The sequence below is a fragment of the Protopterus annectens genome, chromosome 12.part0 (assembly GCF_019279795.1).
Source record: "Protopterus annectens isolate FY-2018-M chromosome 12.part0, PAN1.0, whole genome shotgun sequence".
Lineage (NCBI taxonomy): Eukaryota > Metazoa > Chordata > Ceratodontiformes > Protopteridae > Protopterus > Protopterus annectens.
The window spans coordinates 1,160,538,441-1,160,559,000 of record NC_056746.1 but is presented as its reverse complement, the minus strand read 5'-3'; the positions used below and the strand labels follow the sequence as shown (position 1 = coordinate 1,160,559,000).

Below are 20,560 nucleotides of genomic sequence, written 5' to 3'. Positions count from 1 at the left end.
AGTGTTTTAAGTGCACCACTGTCCGTTTTGAAAGTCACTTTCAGGTTGTTGGATACTGCTCTCTTTTTCTGCACTTTATAAGAAGCTTTCCAAGTACAGACATATCATAGACTTTTCATTTGTTTCTGTAAAGTATTAAAACTTGAAGAGTGTTTTGTTTTTTTACCTTTTGGATCATTGTGCATGTTTTTGTTATTTCATTTTCTGTAAAAAAAAGAATTGTATAATAGTAGCTTATATTTGTTCTTGTTTAGTCGTCTTTTTAGTTTTTGTTGACATGATACATGCTGTAGATAACGATAGCACCTGTTTTGAGTTGTGACACAGGTGAGGCATGGGAGGCAGCTGTCTTTAAAAGTAACACAAGTCAAAAGGTTGCATAAAAGTGAGGAAGGTGAGTAATCTACATGAAAGCAATAGTGGTTAAAGGAAAATCATGCAGACATGGTGGTATTACTAATGCGACCCTCACTTTTTTTTTTCTTTGCTGTTACAAACAAGAGAATCAGACCACCTTCAAAACAGGACATATAGTCCCTTCATTTATATTTTATTCACTGCTCTAAAAACACTAAATGGGGGGCATCTGTGCAGAGTACTGTGAGTGTTTGCTGTATTCCTTGCTCAGATATTAAAAAAATGACTCAACACTATTGAAAGGTATAAGAAAAGGTGGTGAAGGAATTGTAGAGACATAATTTGCATGCAAGTGACTCTAAGAAATGACTGTTACTGTTAAAATGTCTTAGTCTTGTTGGCGAATATTACAAACTTGTTCGGTGGCTGTAGGTTGTTTGGTTGTATGGAAAATTAAGGTTTTGCTGCCTCAAGTAATTTTGGATCCTGCTTTGAAAGTTTTAATATTGATTACAAATCACTGCCTTTTCATTTGTGGACTGTTGTTTTAAGGTTTGTCTGCACCAGTTCCCAGAGGGAGAAAGGGAAAGAAATTGAAAAATCCCATGCTCATGCCAGACCTCAAGAATGCAGATTGGCTAGTCAGCTGCAACCCTGAAATTGTTTTGCAGGATGACAGCTACAAGAAGCATCTCAAACAACATTGTAACAAGTGAGTATTGCAGAGCAGTAGTACTGACGTTGGAGAATGGGCAACCTGAGTCCAAAATGTACACATTTTTAGAAGTAATTGTGTTGTGCTCTTAGGGCTTGCCTATTTTTATCTGAACCACAGCATGTAGTACTGACATACTTTGCATTATGTTTTTCAGAAAATTAGTTATTTTTAAAAATATTATTTCTGTAAAATTGTATTCCTGTAAATGCAAAAGCCATTGGCCTCCACTTCCATGATGTAATGGCAGAATAGAGTGGGGTTGCTTGCGTCCATTAAAAGCTAGGGTTGCACCTCCATTCTATCTTTATGTAACATCACGCACGTTTTCTAAGTCACTATCTGCTGTATTTATAAAATTACAGTGCTATAGAGATGGTAAGTAAAATTCTGATTAATGTTTGAACATTCAGACTGCAATTTTTGGAAAAGCAGACTGAAAGGAGTTTTTTTTTTTTTTTTTGAGAACTGGTACCATATGCTGTGACACAAAACATTACAAAAGTGCAACAAAGTCATCTTATTCTGTGCTTTTGGCAGTTTCTCTTTGAGCTCCTGCTGTCATAAGTTTATAACAGCTATATTTAAAGTGTCCCTGTTTTTTGGCTTTTTGTCCCAACCATTATTTTAGGCTTTGTTCAGATCTCTTGCACCAAGAAGGTGAGATGTATAGGGTAACACTTTCAAACAGTTTGATAAAAAGAAGGCCAGCAAAATAGTGATGTTTTTTTTCTGGTAAATAGCAGAACGGCTAGAGGCTAATGCACAGTACAGCACATGTACCTTGCTTTTCTGTTATCATTTTTCTGTAGTGCATATCTGCAACACTGTGTGCAGTTCACAAAGTGCAGTAGATTCCACTGCTTTCAAGCCTTCAGATACAGTGTGACACAAGATTCAGTTCAGATTGTTTTTCCAAAACTGATCTTTGTTGTAAACATGCAATGATACAATAACCAGAAAAAACGAGTGTTAAACAAAGTTAAACAGTTAAAAGGCAAAAAAAAGGGGTAATTGTGAACTTGAGTAGAAATGCATGGATAGTTCTCAGTATAGTGCATATGTTTACATACATGATTGCATACTGCTGAGTTCTGCATTTGAAATATATTATTCATAATGACTGTTAAACGATAGCCACTTTAGATTAATAAAATGTATACCCTCCTCCCCGCGGTCGAGTGGCGTTCGAAAGACATGCGTGAATGGGCGTGCCTTAGTTGAAGGTTGGGCGTCGGGCTGGCACCTCGGCACCGTAAAAATCGACTGCCAATTATTAGCGGACGGAGTTCGCTGTGACCTAACCGAAAAGCGAAGAAAACAAACATACCCTTTATAGTTCATCATGCTGCACATATACAAAGTTCCTGGTAAACAACTAGAGCTGTATATTTCAGCCAATTGAAAAAGATTATCAGGCTGCCCAGAACCAAATTTCCATTATTTTAAGGATAATTCTTGGTTCTTGGAGACCATTCCATAATTAATATAGGGCATGTGTTTTGAGTCAGGTGTATTTATTTCAAGGTCTTTAACTTCTTTGTCAGCATCACTAGGTCTTCACTTAAGGGACAACACGTTTATTTTCCAGGAGCATATAACAATCTTCTCTAGAGTCATAATCAAGTGAAGTAAGGAGCTTTCAAGCTGAGGCAGCTTAAGAACATAAAAGAAAGTCTTGCAGATGTATAGACGTACTTCAGTAAATACTGCCATCCAAATAACCTGTATGTTTGGTTGCGTATCTGAGAGTATGAGTTAGGATAGGCCAAATTTCAATATCATTGTTAAGATTAAGGTCTTTTTCCCCACATCAGCCTAGTAACATCAAGAAAGGGAGACTTGTACCATAAGAAAATTTTATACAGTTTTCATATAAGCCCTTTGACTGAAATTAAGATCCACTAAACTGTCAGTAAGGGCCATCTAGACCTGGGATGGAACCTAATTTTTCCTACAGGAAAAGGGGCAATAGGTTGTCCATTCAGGTTTTTATCAGCCGTGTCCAATCCTGGACTTTTAGGTATGGCCAGACCGTCAAGAGTTCGTTAGTTAATTTTACAGTAGTCTCAGGGAATGTGGAAATAATTGATCCAAGTAGCATAAGAAACATGTGCCTCTGTTTGGACTTGACTCTTTGTCTGGTTAGACACCTATCAGTAGAGAAAAAAAAAAATGTTTCAGAGTGAGTCATGACATTAGGATGTCTTTGTTACTTCAGAAGCCCAATGTAGGATACCCATTAGTTCAAAAATTATAATCAATCTCTTTTTAAACCAATCAGTCTTGTAGAATGGGATGGACTCCCCTGTTTTGTGCCAGCATGATGTCTTTCCAAATTGCCTTTACCTGGAAAAAAAAATGCAAAACTTTTAAGTCCGTCTGTTGTGATGTAAACGTCAAAATCTGACCGAGAAAAGCCACCAACTTCAGAAGGACAAAAAGTCCTATGTTAACTCTGATTAATTACTGAGCCATAAAAATGATGATGATGTCATTCTTCTGAATGTAACAAGAGCTTTTCTGTTTGGGTTCAGGGAAAGGGTTTGAGCAAGGCTCTGAATTAGAGGGAGGGCAACCCACTTTAATTGCTGTTGTAAGTCCTTTCCCAAAGCTGAAAGTTTTTCCTTACTTTACTAATAATAGCATCAGAAGTTAGTTTTGCAGTAGTCGCAGGGAAGCTGGGAAGCCTCACCCTTAGATAAGTATTTATTATTATTTATTTATTTTACATTTGTTGACAGGGATAGTCTGACTGGATACATGTCCATTTTCAGCGGATGCCCGGGGAGAAAAGCTCCAAACTTGCAAACGGATAAAGACAAGCAAGTTACAGTATATGCACAAACATATTATATTAACATACAAGTTACAGTCTCACATTTCAAGCCTATGAAGAATACAGTTTATATTCAGAAATATATACAAGTATGTTACAGATGTTCTTCGTGTTTCACTGTTGCAGTCATTACATTTGGGTTATCCTGCTGGCAGGTTGCCCTCAGTCGGCCTGAATTCCAAAGTCTTGGGTCCTTTGTCGGTTGCTGTCACCTCTTCCCTGATGTCAGGTCGTCAGGGGTATAAAAGATGCAGCCGACACCATTTTCTTCAGTCTTTCTTGCCGCGTTGTGCCCGAAGCAGAAGCAGTTCGCAAGTGCCAGTCGGCTGACTCCTGAGATTTTCGTGTTCGAGTTTCAGATCTGAATTCAGTCTTCATTAAAAGCTAAGTACTCCGTTGGGGAAACTTTTTTCTTGCTCCAGACCGATGTCAGAAAAAGTTAATTGTATTTCTTGTGGGAATCAAATACCTCATAAGGACTTTCATTCTTACTGTATTCCTTACTAGGCCCTGACCACGACGTTTCTAGTTGTCGGTTTTGTGCTAGATTTAACCAACGCACTATTAAGTGTCGGTATGATTTTGCATTAAGTTATTTTGGCCGAAGATTTAATTATACAATGTCGTTGGACAGCCATCCAACTACCGGAGTTCACAAAAAACGCAAAGAAAAAGAAAAAGACAGGCAACCGAGGTCCAAAACTGACAACAAAGCTTCTCCTAAGCAAGTCGCCGGTTCTCAGTGAGGCACTTTTGCAGCCCCTGACGCACGCTACTTTTGAGTCGCAGGCCGCTACCGACTCCCACGTGGAGTCGGCCAGGCCGCTGGAAACTCAAGGTATTGGAGCCTCGGAAATTATTCCCTCAGATGGGTCCGGAGACGCTGAGCAGGCATCTGCTTCTGAGGGTGTATTCAGACCTAAACAATTATATATTAAACAGACTTCAAAGGCAAAGACTAAAACACCTTTAAAGGCAAAGAAACAAGTTCACCAGCCACATGGGCAGGCCTCCATGCCCAAAAAACAGATGCTCAAAATGGCCGAAGACTTGATTACCTTGATCAGGGGTTCCCATCCCCCTCCTGATAAGAGGCCTAGGCAAGAGACAGACTATGAATCTTCAGATCAGGTTTCCATTTCTTCTGATTCCTCTTATGATCAGGAATATTCTCTTCCCTCCTATGAGGATTCTGATGCTGAAGAGTCAATTCCTTCAGCTTCTCCTCCTGAGGACTACTCTTTGGGAAACCTTGCATACCATGAGGGAGCACTTCCACTGGGAGAGCCAAGATTTTTCAGAATCTAAGAAGAGGCTTGGAGACTTCCTTTTACTACTTCAACACAGGCCTCTAGGTATTCCACCTGTGTTAGACATTGTAGATGATGTGTTCTCAGAGTCTAGTTTGACCCCTGACTCCTTACCTACAGCTCCTGTTAAGCCGGACAGATACTACAGGGTCCCTGACTCTCATAAATTTCTTTTCAAAAACCCTACTGCAGACCCAGAAACTATTTCTCAGGGTCCCAAAGGGGGGTTAAGGCTTCCACTGCAAAAAAAACTACTCCCTCTGACAGGGATTCTAGGGCACTGGATAGATGGGGAAAAAAGATTTACACATCTGCTACCTTAGCTATAAGGGCCTTAAATTGCCAGTTTCATATGCTCAAATATCAGCAATATATCATGACACTGCTTAAACAGAAAATGATGGTAAATTCTGAATGCGCAGAAGACAAAGAAATGCAGGATTTATTGCATGCAGCTGAACAAGTTGGAAAGCATACTTTGCAATGTGTTTTTGATTCTCTGGAGGCCTGCAGGGCCGCTGTTACGGGTTCTGTCATTAGTACAAACCTATCAGTATATGCCTTTCCTCCACTGCCTCTCCTCCCCAAAGTACTCCTAAAGGTCAGACAGGAGAAACCAAAAATGATTCTGATTGCCCCAGACTGGCCACGCCAGGAGGCATGCTTGGTTAAAAGAACAAAATCTGCCTGATCATGTTAAAGCAAAATTATTAGATGCTCCATTACAACATGATACCTTGTTTGGTGTTAAAGCAGAAGAGGTGTTAAAGAAAATGGAGGACAAAGCTAAATCTATGCAAACGGTCAAGGATTTCTTACAGGTACAGCCACCTAGATTTAGCAGACACTGGCCTACAAAGAATTGGTCCTTTCCAGTCTCAGACAGACCTCAAAAGGGCAGATCCAGATGCCCTAAAGGCAGATCACAGCCGCAAGGTTCCTACAGGTCTAAGCAATGGGGTGCTTCTACCTCCAAAGGTGGAGAAGACAAATCACAACCATATAGGAAATGGTCCCAATGACTTCCCCCTGCCTGCACCAAGCACTTATCTTCTGGCAGCACCCTTAGGGGGAAAACTAGCACTTTTTTCTCAAAATTGGCACATTATAACCCAGGACAAATGGGTTCTAGACAGTGTCACAAGGCTACAAGTTTCACTTCCATACCCTGCCAAGGCAAACGGTTGGCCAGACCTGCCAAAAAATCAATGTGCAGAGGCTCAAAAACAAGTTGCAGCTCTCATGGACATGAGGGCTATTCAACAAGTGCCACAACAAGAGCAGGGACAAGGATTTTACTCGACCATTCTTGGTACCCAGAAAGGACAAAGCATGGAGACCAATACTGGACCTATCTATTCTAAACACTTTACTGGATATACCAAAATTCAAGGTGTTGACCTTGCAGCAGCTTCTGCCCATGCTGGGCAGCAAGGCTTGGCACGTCACTTTAGACTTAAAAAGGCATACCTACATGTCCCAACCAGACAATCATGCAGAAGATACCTCAGATTCAAGGCTGGCTCAAAGCATTACCAATTCTCTGCACTGCTCTTTGGCTTATCTACTGCGCCCAGGGTCTTCACAAAGTGCCTGGTACCAGTAATTGCTTACTGCAGACAAAGAGGAATACAAATATGTCCTTACTTGGACGACTGCCTCATACAAACAGAGAACAAGGACATTCTACTACAGCATCTGACGTTTGTGCAAAGACTTTTAACATGCCTAGGGTACACAGTCAACAAAACGAAATCAAAACTAGTACCCTCTCAAGAGATAATATTCCTGGTTACAAGCTTAAATGCAATTGCTCAGATGGCTTATCTCACTCCAGACAAACAAAGGCAACTGACTACCTATTTCAAGGAAATGGCAACAAAGGCCCAGTTATCTGCAAGAAAAATTCTGCAGGCTTTGGGCTTCATGGCATCCTGCATCTTACTAATACCATATGCAAGACTGCATATGAGGAAAATTCAATGGTACCTAAAAAGTGTCTGGACACAACATTGCCACAGCCTGGAAACAATAATTACTCTCATCCCCTGCCTGCATTAGGAGTTTCGATGGTGAGCAAAGGCTTGTCACCAAAACAAGCGACAACCATTCTCACTACTCCCAGCCAGGCAGAGCCTAACGACGGATGCATCAGATTATGCCTGGGGGGCACACATGGCAGGAAGAGGCATTCAGGGCACCTGGTCCACAAACCAAAAGCATCTACATATCAATCAAAAAGAGATGCTAGCTGTTCAAAATGTCCTGACAGCCTTCAAGGACCTACTTCATCCGGGACAATTACTGATAAAGACAGACAACACCACGTTCATGTGGTACATAAGCAGGGGGGCACTCATTCTTACCCCCTTTGCAGACTAGCCATGGCTTTATGGGACACAGTATTGACTTACCAAGTTCATCTGCAGGCACAATTCCTGCCAGGAAAGGAAAATACTCTGGCAGACTAAGCAGAAACCTCATGGATCCCCATGAGTGGTACCTGGATCCACAAGTCTTCAGCATGATAACAAAGAAATGGGGACGCCCAGACATAGATCTATTTGCTTCCCCTCACAACAATCAACTACAAAGATTCTGCACAAGGATTTATCACAGACAAGCTTGGAAAGTGAACGCCTTATCTTTCAACTGGACAAACCTATCAGTATATGCCTTTCCTCCACTGCCTCTCCTCCCCAAAGTACTCCTAAAGGTCAGACAGGAGAAACCAAAAATTATTCTGATTGCCCCAGACTGGCCACGCCAGTACTGGTATCCGAGCTTAAGGAACTTGTCCCAATTACCAGCCTGGACCTTACCTCAAATACTTCATCTACTGTTCCAGCAAAACAATCAGATTCTGCACAGCCAACTCAGGACTCTAAACCTGGCAGCATGGCGGATAATGTAGCCATACAAACCACACCTCTCAGTACAGCTGTGATGGATGTCATGTTAGAAGCCAGAAGGCCTAGTACTAGAAAATCTTATGCTGGGAAATGGAAGAGATTTTGTGCTTGGAACCAAGCTCAAGGAACTGATACAGTTGTCCCAAATATTCCTCAGATTTTGCAATACTTAACTGAGATGCTAGACAAAGGCCTATCTTATTCATCAGTTAAAATCCATGCCTCTGCCATTTCGGCTCATTACAATACAGAGCCACCACTCTTTTCTCATCCTTTATTAAGGCAGTACCTCAGAGGAGCCAAAAACTTAAGGCCTCCAAGGAGAACGCCAATACCTGCATGGGACCTCAATTATGTCTTGGAAAAACTCACCTTACCTCCTTTTGAGCCAGCTGCTACTGTGAATATAAAATTCTTATCTTGGAAAACAGCTCTGCTCCTAGCAATAACTTCTGCAAGACAAGTTTCAGAGCTACAGGCTGTCATGGCTGTGGAACCCTTTATAATTTTTTATCCAGACAGGGTCTATCTGAGAACAAACCCTGCATTTATGCCTAAGGTGGTATCCAGTGTAGCCCTTAACCAAACTATTCATTTGCCAACTTTTTATCCAAATCCACAGAACAAGGGGGAGAAAATTCTGCATTCTTTGGACGTACGCAGACAACTTTGATTCTACCTGGACAAAACTAAAGTTTTCAGAAAGACAGAACAATTACTAGTGGCATATGCCGCAGCATCACAAGGAAAGGCTATCTCCAAGCAGACTATTTCAAAGTGGATAGGTCACTGCATTTGTTTCTGCTACTCACAGCATGGCAAACCAGTGCCTAAGGGCATTAGGCCACATTCAACCAGAGCTGCAGCCACTTCTGCAGCCTTTGTCAGGGGAGTACCAACCAAAGACATTTTAGAGGCTGCTACTTGGAGTTCAGTGCATACCTTTACAAAACATTACAATCTGCCTCTTTACTCTAAATCCAGGGCAGGCTTTGCCACTGCAGTCCTGCTAATGCTGTTTAGCTCCAGCCCCCCAACCATAGCTTTGGGACTCAACCCAAATGTATTGACTGCAACAGTGAAACACGAACATAGTACAGTTGTGTACACTTACCATAAATGTAGATGTTAGAGTGTATTCACTGTTGCAGTCCAAGTTACCCACCCGCCATCCCCCTTACTTTTGCTGGAACTTATCTTTACTTCTCTAATCTATACAACCTAGGTGGTGTATTTGCTTATAGATGAAGGTAAAGCTTATTTTGGTGCATGTATGTTTTATTTACATATTTTTAGCCTACCCTTTTGGGGGCACCTGACATCTGGGGCAAGAAAGACTGAAGAAAATGGCGTTGGCTGCATCTTTTATACCCCTGATGACCTGACGTCAGGGAAGAGGCGTCAGCAACCGACGCAGGACCCAAGACTTTGGAATTCAGGCCGACTGAGGGCAACCTGCCAGCAGGATAACCCTAATGTAATGACTGCAACAGTGAATACACTCAAACATCTACATTTATGGTAAGTGTACACAACTGAACTTTTCTCTTATTAAACCAATAGGTGCAGCTTGTATACAGAGCATCTGCAAGGATGTTACAGTTTCTCCTTTCAAACCTTTTAAAGTAAGAGGTTAGTAGGTGTGAATAAAAAATTGCAGGGATATGGAAGTAGATGAGGCTTTAGTCAGGGTTAGCGCAAGGACATAACCATAACCAGTGAGTTTTAAAATACTGGGTTAGATTTTTTTTAACTGATTAAGGGAAGGATTCAGAGGAAGGTCAGATGGGAGCGAATTCTAGGTTTTGCCTACTGAATTTGCAAACAAAGATTCTCCAGATAAGTTGTTAGCTTTAACAGATTGAGCCAAAAGTTTTGTAGTGGAATGAAGTGGCCTAGCATTTTTGTAGGGATGGATAATGTTTTTAAGGGAGGGCGTTTTTTCTGGATGGTTAATGACCTTGAATGATACAGTAAGTTGATTGTATTGAATTAGCCTAGGGAGTTCTAGTCATCCTAAGAGGTTTAGGTTTTGACAGTGATGTGTCCTGTAGGGAGTTCCTGTGGCAAACCTGGCTATTTGATTGTAGCACCTAGAGAGTTTGCTGAGATCAGTTTTGTTCAAGTTAGTGAGTATTGGCGAGGCATAGAGTAGAGTTGAAAGCAGAATGGGTACATGCAATGGCAGTCCTAGCTAGAGGGGTGAGAAAAGGTTTGTTTTTGTATAGGGAGCCAAGTTTTTTATTAACGGTTTTAATAGTTTGGTTTACATGCATGTCATATTTGAGGTTGTTGTCTATTGTAACACCCAGGAGATTGGTATACATATCTGGTGAGATTATGGTCCCATTGTTAGATGTTATAGTAAACGAAGGTTGAGAGGATTTGCGAGTAGGGGAGAAGAGCAATAGCTTTGATGTTTTTCATGTTTCACTGTTGCAGTCATTACATTTGGGTTATCTGCTTGCACCAGCCCTCAGTCAGCCTGATTAACAAAGTCTTGGGTCCTGCGTTGGATGCTGTCCCTTCTTCCATGACGTCAGGTCGTCGGGTATAATCCTACCCCCTTCTGATAGAGACTCCAGGGCGCTGGATAGATGGGGTAAGAAGGTTTACACTTCTGCAACCTTGGCCATTAGGGCTTTAAACTTCCAGTTTCATATGTTAAAGTATCAACAACATGTTATTGGGATGTTTAAACAGAAAATGATGTTGATTCCTGACTGTGCTGAAAGTAAAGAATTACAGGATTTAATGCACTCTGCTGAGCAGGTTGGTAAACATACTTTGCAATGTGGATTTGATTCATTAGAGGCTTCTTGCAGGGCTGCTGTTACTGGGTCTGTGCTCAGAAGGCATGCTTGGCTTAAGGAGCAGTCTTTGACTGATCATGTTAAAGCTAAACTGTTGGATGCTCCCTTAAATCAGGACTGCCTGTTTGGCAACAAAGCTGAGGAAGTTCTTAAAAAGATGGAAGATGAATCTAAATCTATGCAAACTATTAAAGATTTCTTGCAAGTTCAGCCTCCTAGATTTAGTAGGCATTGACCCTCTAAGAATTGGTCCTTTCCAGCCCCTTCCAGGTCTTCTCAAGCCAAACCCCGAGACAGCAGAAGCACCAGATTTCAGTCCCAGGGGACACACAAGACTAAGCTGTGGGGGATTTCCGCACCCAAATCTTGGAGTAGTAAGACTCCCCCCTATGGAAAACTGTCTCAGTGACTTGCTTTTAAAACTTCCAAGCACTTCCCAACTGAATGCTCCTTATGGCGGAAAGATTGGTCTGCAAAAACTGGGAACTCATTACCCAGGACAAATTGGTTTTAAATGTAGTATCCCAAGGATACAGATTTCCCATTCACACATTACCAACACCAAGCGGGTGGCCATATCTACCCCCAAATCAGTGGGCAGAGGCCCAAAATCAAGTTTTCTCTCTCTTAAGCATGGGGGCTATTCATTTGGTACCAGAAGAGGAAAAGGGACAAGGTTTCTATTTGAGACTTTTCCTGGTACCCAGAAAAGGCAATACATGGCGTCCTTTCCTGGACCTTTCTACTCTAAACACCTTAATGGTGATTCCAAAATTAAAAATGCTGACTCTTCCCCAGCTACTTCCTATGCTAGGCAAAGATGCCTGGTTGGCAACACTAGACTTAAAAGAAGCATACCTGCAGATACCTATGCTTCAAAGCAGGCTACATGCACTATCAGTTCTCTGCACTGCATTTTGCCTTATCTACTGCGCCCAGGGTATTCACAAATTGCCTAGCTCCAGTCATTGCATTTTGCAGGCAAAGAAATATTCAGATATACCCATACCTGGATGATTGTCTAATTCAGGCAGAAAGCCAGGACATAGCCTTTGTTCAAAGGGTGCCGACTTGTCTGAGGCACACCATAAACAAAAAGAAATCACACCTGGTACCCTGTCAACAAATTATATTCCTGGGAGCAAGCTTGAATACAACTTCCGAGTTGGCTTTCCTCACGCCAGAGAAACGGATTCATTTGACAACGTACTTCAAATAAGTGGCCACAAAAATCCAGCTATCTGCAAGGCAAATACTGCAAGCCTTGGGGTTCATGGCCTCCTGCATTCTTCTAATTCCATATGCAAGGCTGCATATGAGGAAACTACAATGGTATCTCAAACGCCTATGATGTCAACATTCACAGGATCTAGACGCAAGGATTCATATCCTACCTTGCCTATGCCTAGAGTTCCTTTGGTGAGCAGAGGCCTGCCACCAAAACAGGGAACTACCATTCACACTACCCCCTGCCGCCCAAACCTTAACAACAGACGCATCAGACTATGCATGGGGGGCTCACCTGGCAGGGAAGTGCATTCAGAGCAAATGGAACACAAGTCAAATGCACCTGCACATAAACCAAAAGGAAATGTTAGCTGTATAGAATGCTCTGACAGCCTTCAAGGACCTCATTCTTCCAGGGCAACTAATGGTAAAGACGGACAACACCACTGTCATGTGGTACATAAACAAGCAGTGGGATACACATTCTGACCCCAAGACTAGCCATGGCATTGTGGAACACAGCCTTGAGCTACCAATTGAATCTACAAGCTCAATTCCTGCCAGGAAAACTAAATACACTGGCAGACAGACTAAGCAGAAACCTTATGGACCCACACGAGTGGAAACTGGAACCAAGGATTTTCAACATGTTGACAAGCAAGTGGGGGAGCCCAGATATAGACCTGTTTGCCTCCCCCAGAACTATCAATTGGACAAATTTTGCACAAGGATTCCCCACAAGTTAGTTTGGAAAGTGGATGCTCTGTCCTTCAGCTGGAAAAACCTATCAGTTTATGCCTTTCCTCCTCTGCCTCTGCTCTCCAAGGTACTACTAAAGATCAAACAGGACAAGCCAAGGACAATTTTAGTTGCACCAGACTGGCCACACCAACACTGCTACCCTCTCTTGCGCAGTGTGTCACGCTTGGCCCCATGGCACCTGCCTCATACTCCTTCCCTGTTGTCTCAGCAGGAGAACCAGATTCTGCACCCTCAGCTGCAAACCCTGAACCTAGCAGCCTGGCTAATTACCTAATCTCTCCTTTACCATCCCTCAGTAAATCAGTGATGGATATCATTTTAGAGGAAAGGAGGCCTAGTACTAGAAAACGTATGCTGCAAAATGGAAAATATTTTGTGCCTGGAATCAATCTCAAGGGATGAGCGCAGCAGTGCCCAATTTACCTCAGATTCTACAATACTTGACTGAGATGCTTCATAAGGGCTTGTCCTTTTCCTCCATCAAAATTCATTCCTCAGCCATTTCAGCTCATTACAGCACAGAGCCTCCCCTCTTCTCTCACCCACTGCTCAAGCAGTTCCTCAGAGGGGCCAAAAATTTAAGGCCACCCAGGAGAGCTCCAACTTCAGCCTGGGACCTTAACTTTGTCTTTGAGAAACTCACTCTTCCTCCGTTCGAGCCAGTTGCAACTGCAGATTTAAAATTTCTTTCCTGGAAAACAGCTTTCCTTTTAGCAATCACTTCTGCAAGAAGGGTATATGTTTTACAGGCCCTTATGGCAGTGGAGCCTTTCATCATCTTTCATGCAGACAGGATGTCCCTCAGAACCAATCCCTCCTTCATGCCCAAGGTTGGTATCCAGTGTGGCTCTTAATCAGTACATTCATTTGCCTACCTTTTTCCTAACCTACAGAACAAAGGGGAACGGATACTACACTCCTTAGATGTCCACAGACAACTTAGATTTTACTTGGACAGGACTAAACTTCAAAGGAAATCTGAACAACTGCTGGTGGCATTTGCTGCAGGGACAGAGGGGAAAGCTATTTCAAAGTAAACCATTTCAAAATGGTTAGGCCACTGCATTCATTTCTGCTATAAGCACCATGAAAAACCTATCCCACAGGGCATCAGACCCCATTCAACCAGGGCTGCATCTACCTGCACAGTGTTTCTCAGGGGCGTTCCTACCAGGGACATCCTAGAAGCTGCTACCTGGAGTTCTGTACATACTTTCACCAAGCATTATCATTTGCCAATTTTCTCTAAATCCAGAGCTGGCTTTGCCACTGCAGTCTTGCAGGGTCTTATAACTGGTCCTAATTCTATTTAAATTCCTCCTCCCAACCTTAGTTTTGGGAATCTACCCAATTGTAATGACTGCAACATTGAAACATGAAGAACATAGTACAGTTGTGTACACTTACCATAAATGTAGAGTTTTGAGTGTATTCACTATTGCAGTCCTGGTTACCCTCCCTCCAGCCCCCTTTCTTCTTTTGGCTATACCTCTACTCTCCCTTACTATGCTCAAAATACTTTTTGGTGTATTTGCTTTTTTGTTGGAGGTATATCCTTGTAATTATAGATTTAATTGCTTCCCATTAGGGGAGCACCTGATATCTGGGGCAAGAAAAACTGATGTAATGGCGTCGGCTGCATGTTTTATACCCCAGACGACCTGACATCATGGAAGAAGGGACAGCAACCGACGCAGGAGCCAAGACTTTGTCATTCTGGCCGACTGAGGACTACTGCAAGCAGATAACCCAAATGTAATGACTGCAACAGTGAATACACTCGAACGTCTACATTTATGGTAAGTGTACACAGCTGTACCTTTTATTAGGGTTTAATATCAGCTCAGTTTTTTTGTCTAGTAGTATGGATTTTTTTTTGTATCATTCCTATATTGTCGAAATTTGAGTTGATCTTGTGGGGCTTTAGAGGAGCGTCAGTTGTTCCAGGCTATTTCTTTGGATGATCTTTAGTTTGGTTTCTTTAGTGAGCAGGGGGCAACTTTTGTTCATTCTAATAGAGCGTTCAGGTGCATGGTTGTCAAGGATGGCCAGGAATGTGTTAATAAAGTGTGTTACTGCCTCATCTAGTGATAGTTGTTTTAGAATTGACCAATTGCATAGTGTAAGTTCTTCTAAGAATTTATTAAGGTTGAAGTTTTTATTTCTTATTGTTTTATAGGTGGGCAGATGTTGGACGTTCAACTTTATGCCTAATAGTATAACTTAAAAAATGATCACTTAGATCTTCAGGGAGAGTACCTGATTTGTACATATGGTGGGGGCTATTAATTAGTTTCCAGTCCCTAAGAAGTAATCTAATTTTGAGCCACAAGAAGCGGGAAGCTTTGTCTAAGATGTGCCATGACTGGAAGGTTTATCTTAACCACATTGCATTTAAGTTGGTTAATCCTATAACCAGAAACCTCTCCAAAAGTACAGTTGCGAAGTCCTACTTACCCATAACAGTAGATGTTCACAGAACACACTGCCTTACTGACATTTGGGAAGTAGTGCCCTGCTACCATCCTTTAGAAGTCTACTAAACCTCTGAGTCCCTACCTCTTCCTGTCGGTGGGTGTGAAGGACTAATCACCCAACAGTACAGGGACTTTCTGACAGGCCCACGGAGAGGACCATTTCAGTTTCCTAGGGTCCAGCAGGAAGAAAAGCTGGAAACACAAGCTTTGCAAACACTAGTTTTCCTAACCAAAAAACACATGCTTAAACAACATTAAAGGCCATGGAGCAGTGTTCAACAGAAATGCAAACACCAAACTGTGTATATCCAAAAAGGGGAATGGTGTGTGGGTACTGCTAGAAAGGCAGTGTGTTCTACAAGCATCTACTGTTGCAGGTAAGTAGGACTTGTGCAACTGTACTATGTTCAACTAACATACTACCTCACTGGCATTTGGGTAGATTCTCAAAGCTTACCCATCCTGGAAAAAGAAAGGATAAAGGTCAGGCGCACATGGAGAACGGTTCTTAGCAAAGCCCACTCTGAATGTAGAAAAGGCTTCCAGCTTCTTGTAGTGCTTTAAAAAGGCATGGACAGTGGATCAAGTTGCTGCCTCAAGAATACTTCTAGTGTTCACTGCTTCCCAATACACAACTGAGGAGGAAAATGTCCTGGTGCAATGCACCTTTATCTCGCCCAAATTCACCTTGCCATGTTGTGTTTAACAAAAACAATACCAGAGGAGAGCCAATATGTAATGGTTTGTCTAGAGACAGTTTGACCGTTATTTGCCCTTTAGTGGGAAATAAAAAACCTTTTGGCCTTTTTGCAAGGTTTTGTTCTGTCAAGGCATTACCTGAGCTGCCAGAACATATCCAAAGTATGAGGTATCCTGCCTCCCTTTTTTTAGGTTCTGGGAAGACCAGAGGGAGGATGATAGACTGATTGATTGAGAGTGAATTTCGAGACTGCTTTCATCATGAAAGAGAAGTTGGTGTAACACAAACGTGTCCTTGTGGAATATATAAGATAAGGTTGTCCCAATGTGAAATCTTATGGTTCAGAGACTTGCCTTGCAGATGTCAGAACAACTTATGAGCTAAAGATTAGCCTTGAGTGGCAAGTTCGAAAGGTGGAAAGGTCAGTTTTTCCAGGACACAGTTGAGATCCAATAAGGAAGAATTTGCTTGCAAGGAAGTCTTGTATCCAATATGCTTTCATGAACTAATTTATCAGAAAGAGGGGGATCTAAAGACAAACAAGCAGAGATGACTGCGAAATACAGTTTAATTAATGTATATGATAAAACGAACTAAAAAACAGCTTTAAAAAAAAAAAAATACTAATAAATGAAACTGAATCAGCGACTGGAAAGGAGGAAAGAAAGTGACCACACAGCCAAATAATTTTTTTAGCTTTCTTCACTCTTTAATTTTTTTGTGTTTGTTCTGAAAAAAAACCAGGAAGCCTCCCAACCTCCCTTCTGGTTTTATCTTTAAACACACATCCAAAGAAAGTATCATGATAATATAAAAAAAATTTTCTTTTAAAATATATATATTATTCATATATACATACCATATCAGTGTAACATCATTCTATAAATTGAATGAAATGATAATTGATTAATTAAAATCTTAGTTTGAAACATTTTGAAAACATATTTGTGAACTATATGTCATTAAAAAGGTGTACTTATTTGTGTACTAGGTGGATACTCATTGTGTGCTGGACACACACACTCACACAAAAAATTAGACAAACACAAACATAGGTGTGTGGGTCCACACTTACACTAACGTACAAACCTGGGCTTTAAAAATCTTCCACAATGTTAATGGCATATAGTTCTACACCAGATAGTGTTTTACATAATGTATATGATAAGCCAGCCTGAAGCAGTTCACACAAAAATTTTAAGACCAGAGAGATGTTAACCTCAATAGACAGTCTTTTTCTTGTTTAGGCACCACATAGAAAACTGCATCCATTTGTAAACATAAGATTTTTTAGGAGCAGGTCTTCTGGCCTCCTTTAACATCTGTTGCATGTCCTCATGACACAGATACCTAAATGGAGTCATGATTGAATCATCCAGGCTGTCAGTTGTATCTGCTCCAAACTGGGGTGCACCAGTTGCCCGTGAGACTTTGTGAGCAAATCCAGAGTATGGGGAGATATGTGGTAATGGGCCTTGGCCAATACCATTTGAAGAGAGAACCAAGATTGCTTGGGCCAATAGGGGATTACCACACTGATTTTTGGCGTTTCTTTCTGAATCTTCAGAAGTAACTTATGACTCAGTGGAAAGGATGGAAATACACGCAAGAACATTTCCCACCCAGGGGAATGTGAATATGTCTTTCCTCCATGCATGGCTGCAAGGGTGTCTGGAACAGAATTTTTCCAGTTGTCTGTTTTGAAAGGAGAAGAGATATGAAGGTGTTTCCCACATCTTGTCTAGATCTTGGAACACCACTGCTTTGAGTTTCTACTCGTGTTGCTGCCTGGGATCTGCTTAGTCTGTCTGCTGTAGTGGGATTTGTGATGCTTCAAGAGTCCGAATATACTGTAAAGCCAGTTCCCAGGCTATCACCTTGTAGCCCCTTGTTTGTTGAGGTACCACATCACTGTGGTGTTGTCCATAACCACAAGAAGAGGACTGGGAGTCCATAGGTAGTGAAGGACCTTCAAAGTGTGGATCACCACCACCATTTCCCTGATAATGATGTATTTCCATGCGTCCTTGGGCTTCCAGATGGCCTGCATTTGCACTGTTGTTGACAAAACTCACAAAGTGAAGTCAGACGAATCTGTCTGGACAGATTGCACCAGATCAGGAGGGGAAAAAGGGAAGTCCTGGATTGATGCTCAGCTCTGCTGTCTTCCATTATAACTCTCTTCTGGTGAAATCCAGCACTAGTAACTTTGCTTCTAGGGAATGTAAGTGCTGGATCCAACAGTTTCATACATACCATTGAATTTTCCTCATGTGGAGATGGGCCAGGGGTATCATGAGAGTCATAGGCACCATCAGCCCTAGAAGATTTAGGAATTCTTTTGCCAAGGCGACATTCCTCCTAGAGAATTCCTGAAACATCACCTGGTAGGACAGGACCTTGTCTTCAGGATGAAAAGCTATTCTTATGTCAGTGTCAGTTAAGCACCCCAGGAAGATGAGTCTTTGCGGGGGTGTTAGGCATGACTTCTGAAAGTTCAGCTTGAACTCAAGCTGGGAGAGTAATGTCAAGACCTTATCTAGTGGTTATGAACACGGGTACAGACTCTGCACAGAATAGCAAGTTGTCCAAGTAAGGAGAAATGCGAATGCCAGGAGTCTGGCAGTGAGCCACTACTTGACCAAGGCATTTCGTAAACACACTGAGTACAATGGACAGTGCAGAGAACTGATAGCTGAGATTTGTTGTGGCTTGTTCACACCGTCTCCTGAAGCACTGAACAATTGTGATGTGATGATATGCATCCTTCAAGTCCAGAGTCACCATGAAGAAGTGTTTGGGCAGAAGATGAGCATCTTGAGCTTCGGGATCTTGTTAAAAGTGTTTAGAAAGGAGAGGATCAACACCAGTCTCCATCACTGCTCTTTTCTGGGGACTAGGAAAATTCTGGAGTAGAAACCTTTCATTCTCTCTAAAGGAAGGACCGTCTCTATGACCCCTGAGTCCAGCTTGTGCCCGAAGTATTGGTGGGAATAATAAAGTCTGGTCCAGAGTGTGAATGTGACCACCCTCTCCCCAATGGAGGAGGCTGTTCCTTCCGCAGCCACCTGTAACCTCTGCCCACAACAGTGAGCATCCATTTGTTTGAAACTGCTACTGGCAAAGCTGCCTTGTTTAGAGGAAATGTTTGAGACAGGGCACCTGATTGGGAACCTAGAAATGACTAGTGCACAGCTTCTGCATAGTCATAGGTTGGGGTTGGAAGGAGGGGGTCCTTTTTGAGAAAGGAACTCCTTTTGTTAGGTTTGGCAGTGTTTTTTTTTTTTTTTTTTTTTTTTGTGCCTTGGGATGTACTTTGTGTTTCACTGTTGCAGTCATTACTTTTGGGTTATCTGCCTGCAGGTAGCCCTCAGCCGGCCTGAATAACAGTGTCTTTAATTCCTACATCGGATGCTGTCTCTTCTTACATGACGTCAGATCGTCAGGGGTATAAAACATGCAGCCGATACGATTACATCAGTCTTTCTTGCCATGTGGCGCCCGAAGCAGAAGCAGTTCGCAACTGCCGGTCGGCCGACTCCTGAAATTTTTGTTTTTGAGTTTCAGAACCGAAGTCTTCAAAAAAGCTAAGTACCCCATTGGGGATCTTTTTTCTTGCTCTTAACCGTTGTCAGTAAAAGTTAACAATTGTCTTACCTGTGGAAAGCAAATACCTCATAAAGATTTTCATTCGTACTGCATTCCTTGCTTAGGCCCAGACCACGATGTCCCTCGCTGTCAGTTTTGTGCCTCATTCAACCCCCAAACTATTTGTCGTCTGTCTATTTTTGCAGCAAATTATTTTGGTACTCTGTATAACTATCTAGAAATGGCTTTGGTTAGTCACCCGACTACCGATATTCCAAAAAAACATAAGGATAAAGACAGAGACAGACCGCATAGGTCCAAAACTGCCGACGACACTTCCGTTAAGCTAGTCACCAGTTTGCCGGTACTCAGTGAGGTGCTTTTGCAGCCCCTGATGCCCGCTACTTCAGATTTGCAGGCCTCTACTGAGACCCATTCAGAGTCCGGTATGCCGCGAGATGATTCTTCGGCTATGGAACCTGCGGATGTCTCTACCTTGGATGGGTCTGGAGCCACTGTGCAGGCACCGGCTTCTGAGGGTGTATTCAGGCCTACAGACTTGCATTTTAAACAGACTTCTTCTTTATCCAAGCCTAAAACTCGACCCACGCCTAGAAAACCGACGTCCAAACCACATGGTCAGGCCCATATGCCTAAAAAACAAATGCTTAGAATGGCTGAAGCCCTTATTACTTTAATTAGGGGAAGCAGCCTTCCCCCTCTGACACCTAGAACTGATTTTCCTTCTGATTCTTCTGATCAGGATTCTGATATTTCTGTTTCTTCTGATTACCAGGATTTTCCCTTATCTACCTATGAGGATTCGGATGCAGAGGTTTCCATTCCCTCTGCTTCCCCGC

The 20,560-nt window shown here is 42.2% G+C and overlaps 1 protein-coding gene across 3 annotated transcripts in view; it reads left to right on the top strand.

The window, feature by feature from the left end:
- CHD6 (chromodomain helicase DNA binding protein 6) overlaps positions 1–20,560 on the top strand; it is a 2,211,516-nt gene that overhangs the window by 1,078,167 nt on the left and 1,112,789 nt on the right. For all 3 annotated transcript variants that reach the window (XM_044090190.1, XM_044090189.1, XM_044090188.1), the window contains one exon: positions 910–1,069. In XM_044090190.1, the coding sequence (XP_043946125.1) occupies positions 910–1,069 (160 nt within the window). The remainder of the gene's footprint in view (positions 1–909; positions 1,070–20,560) is intronic.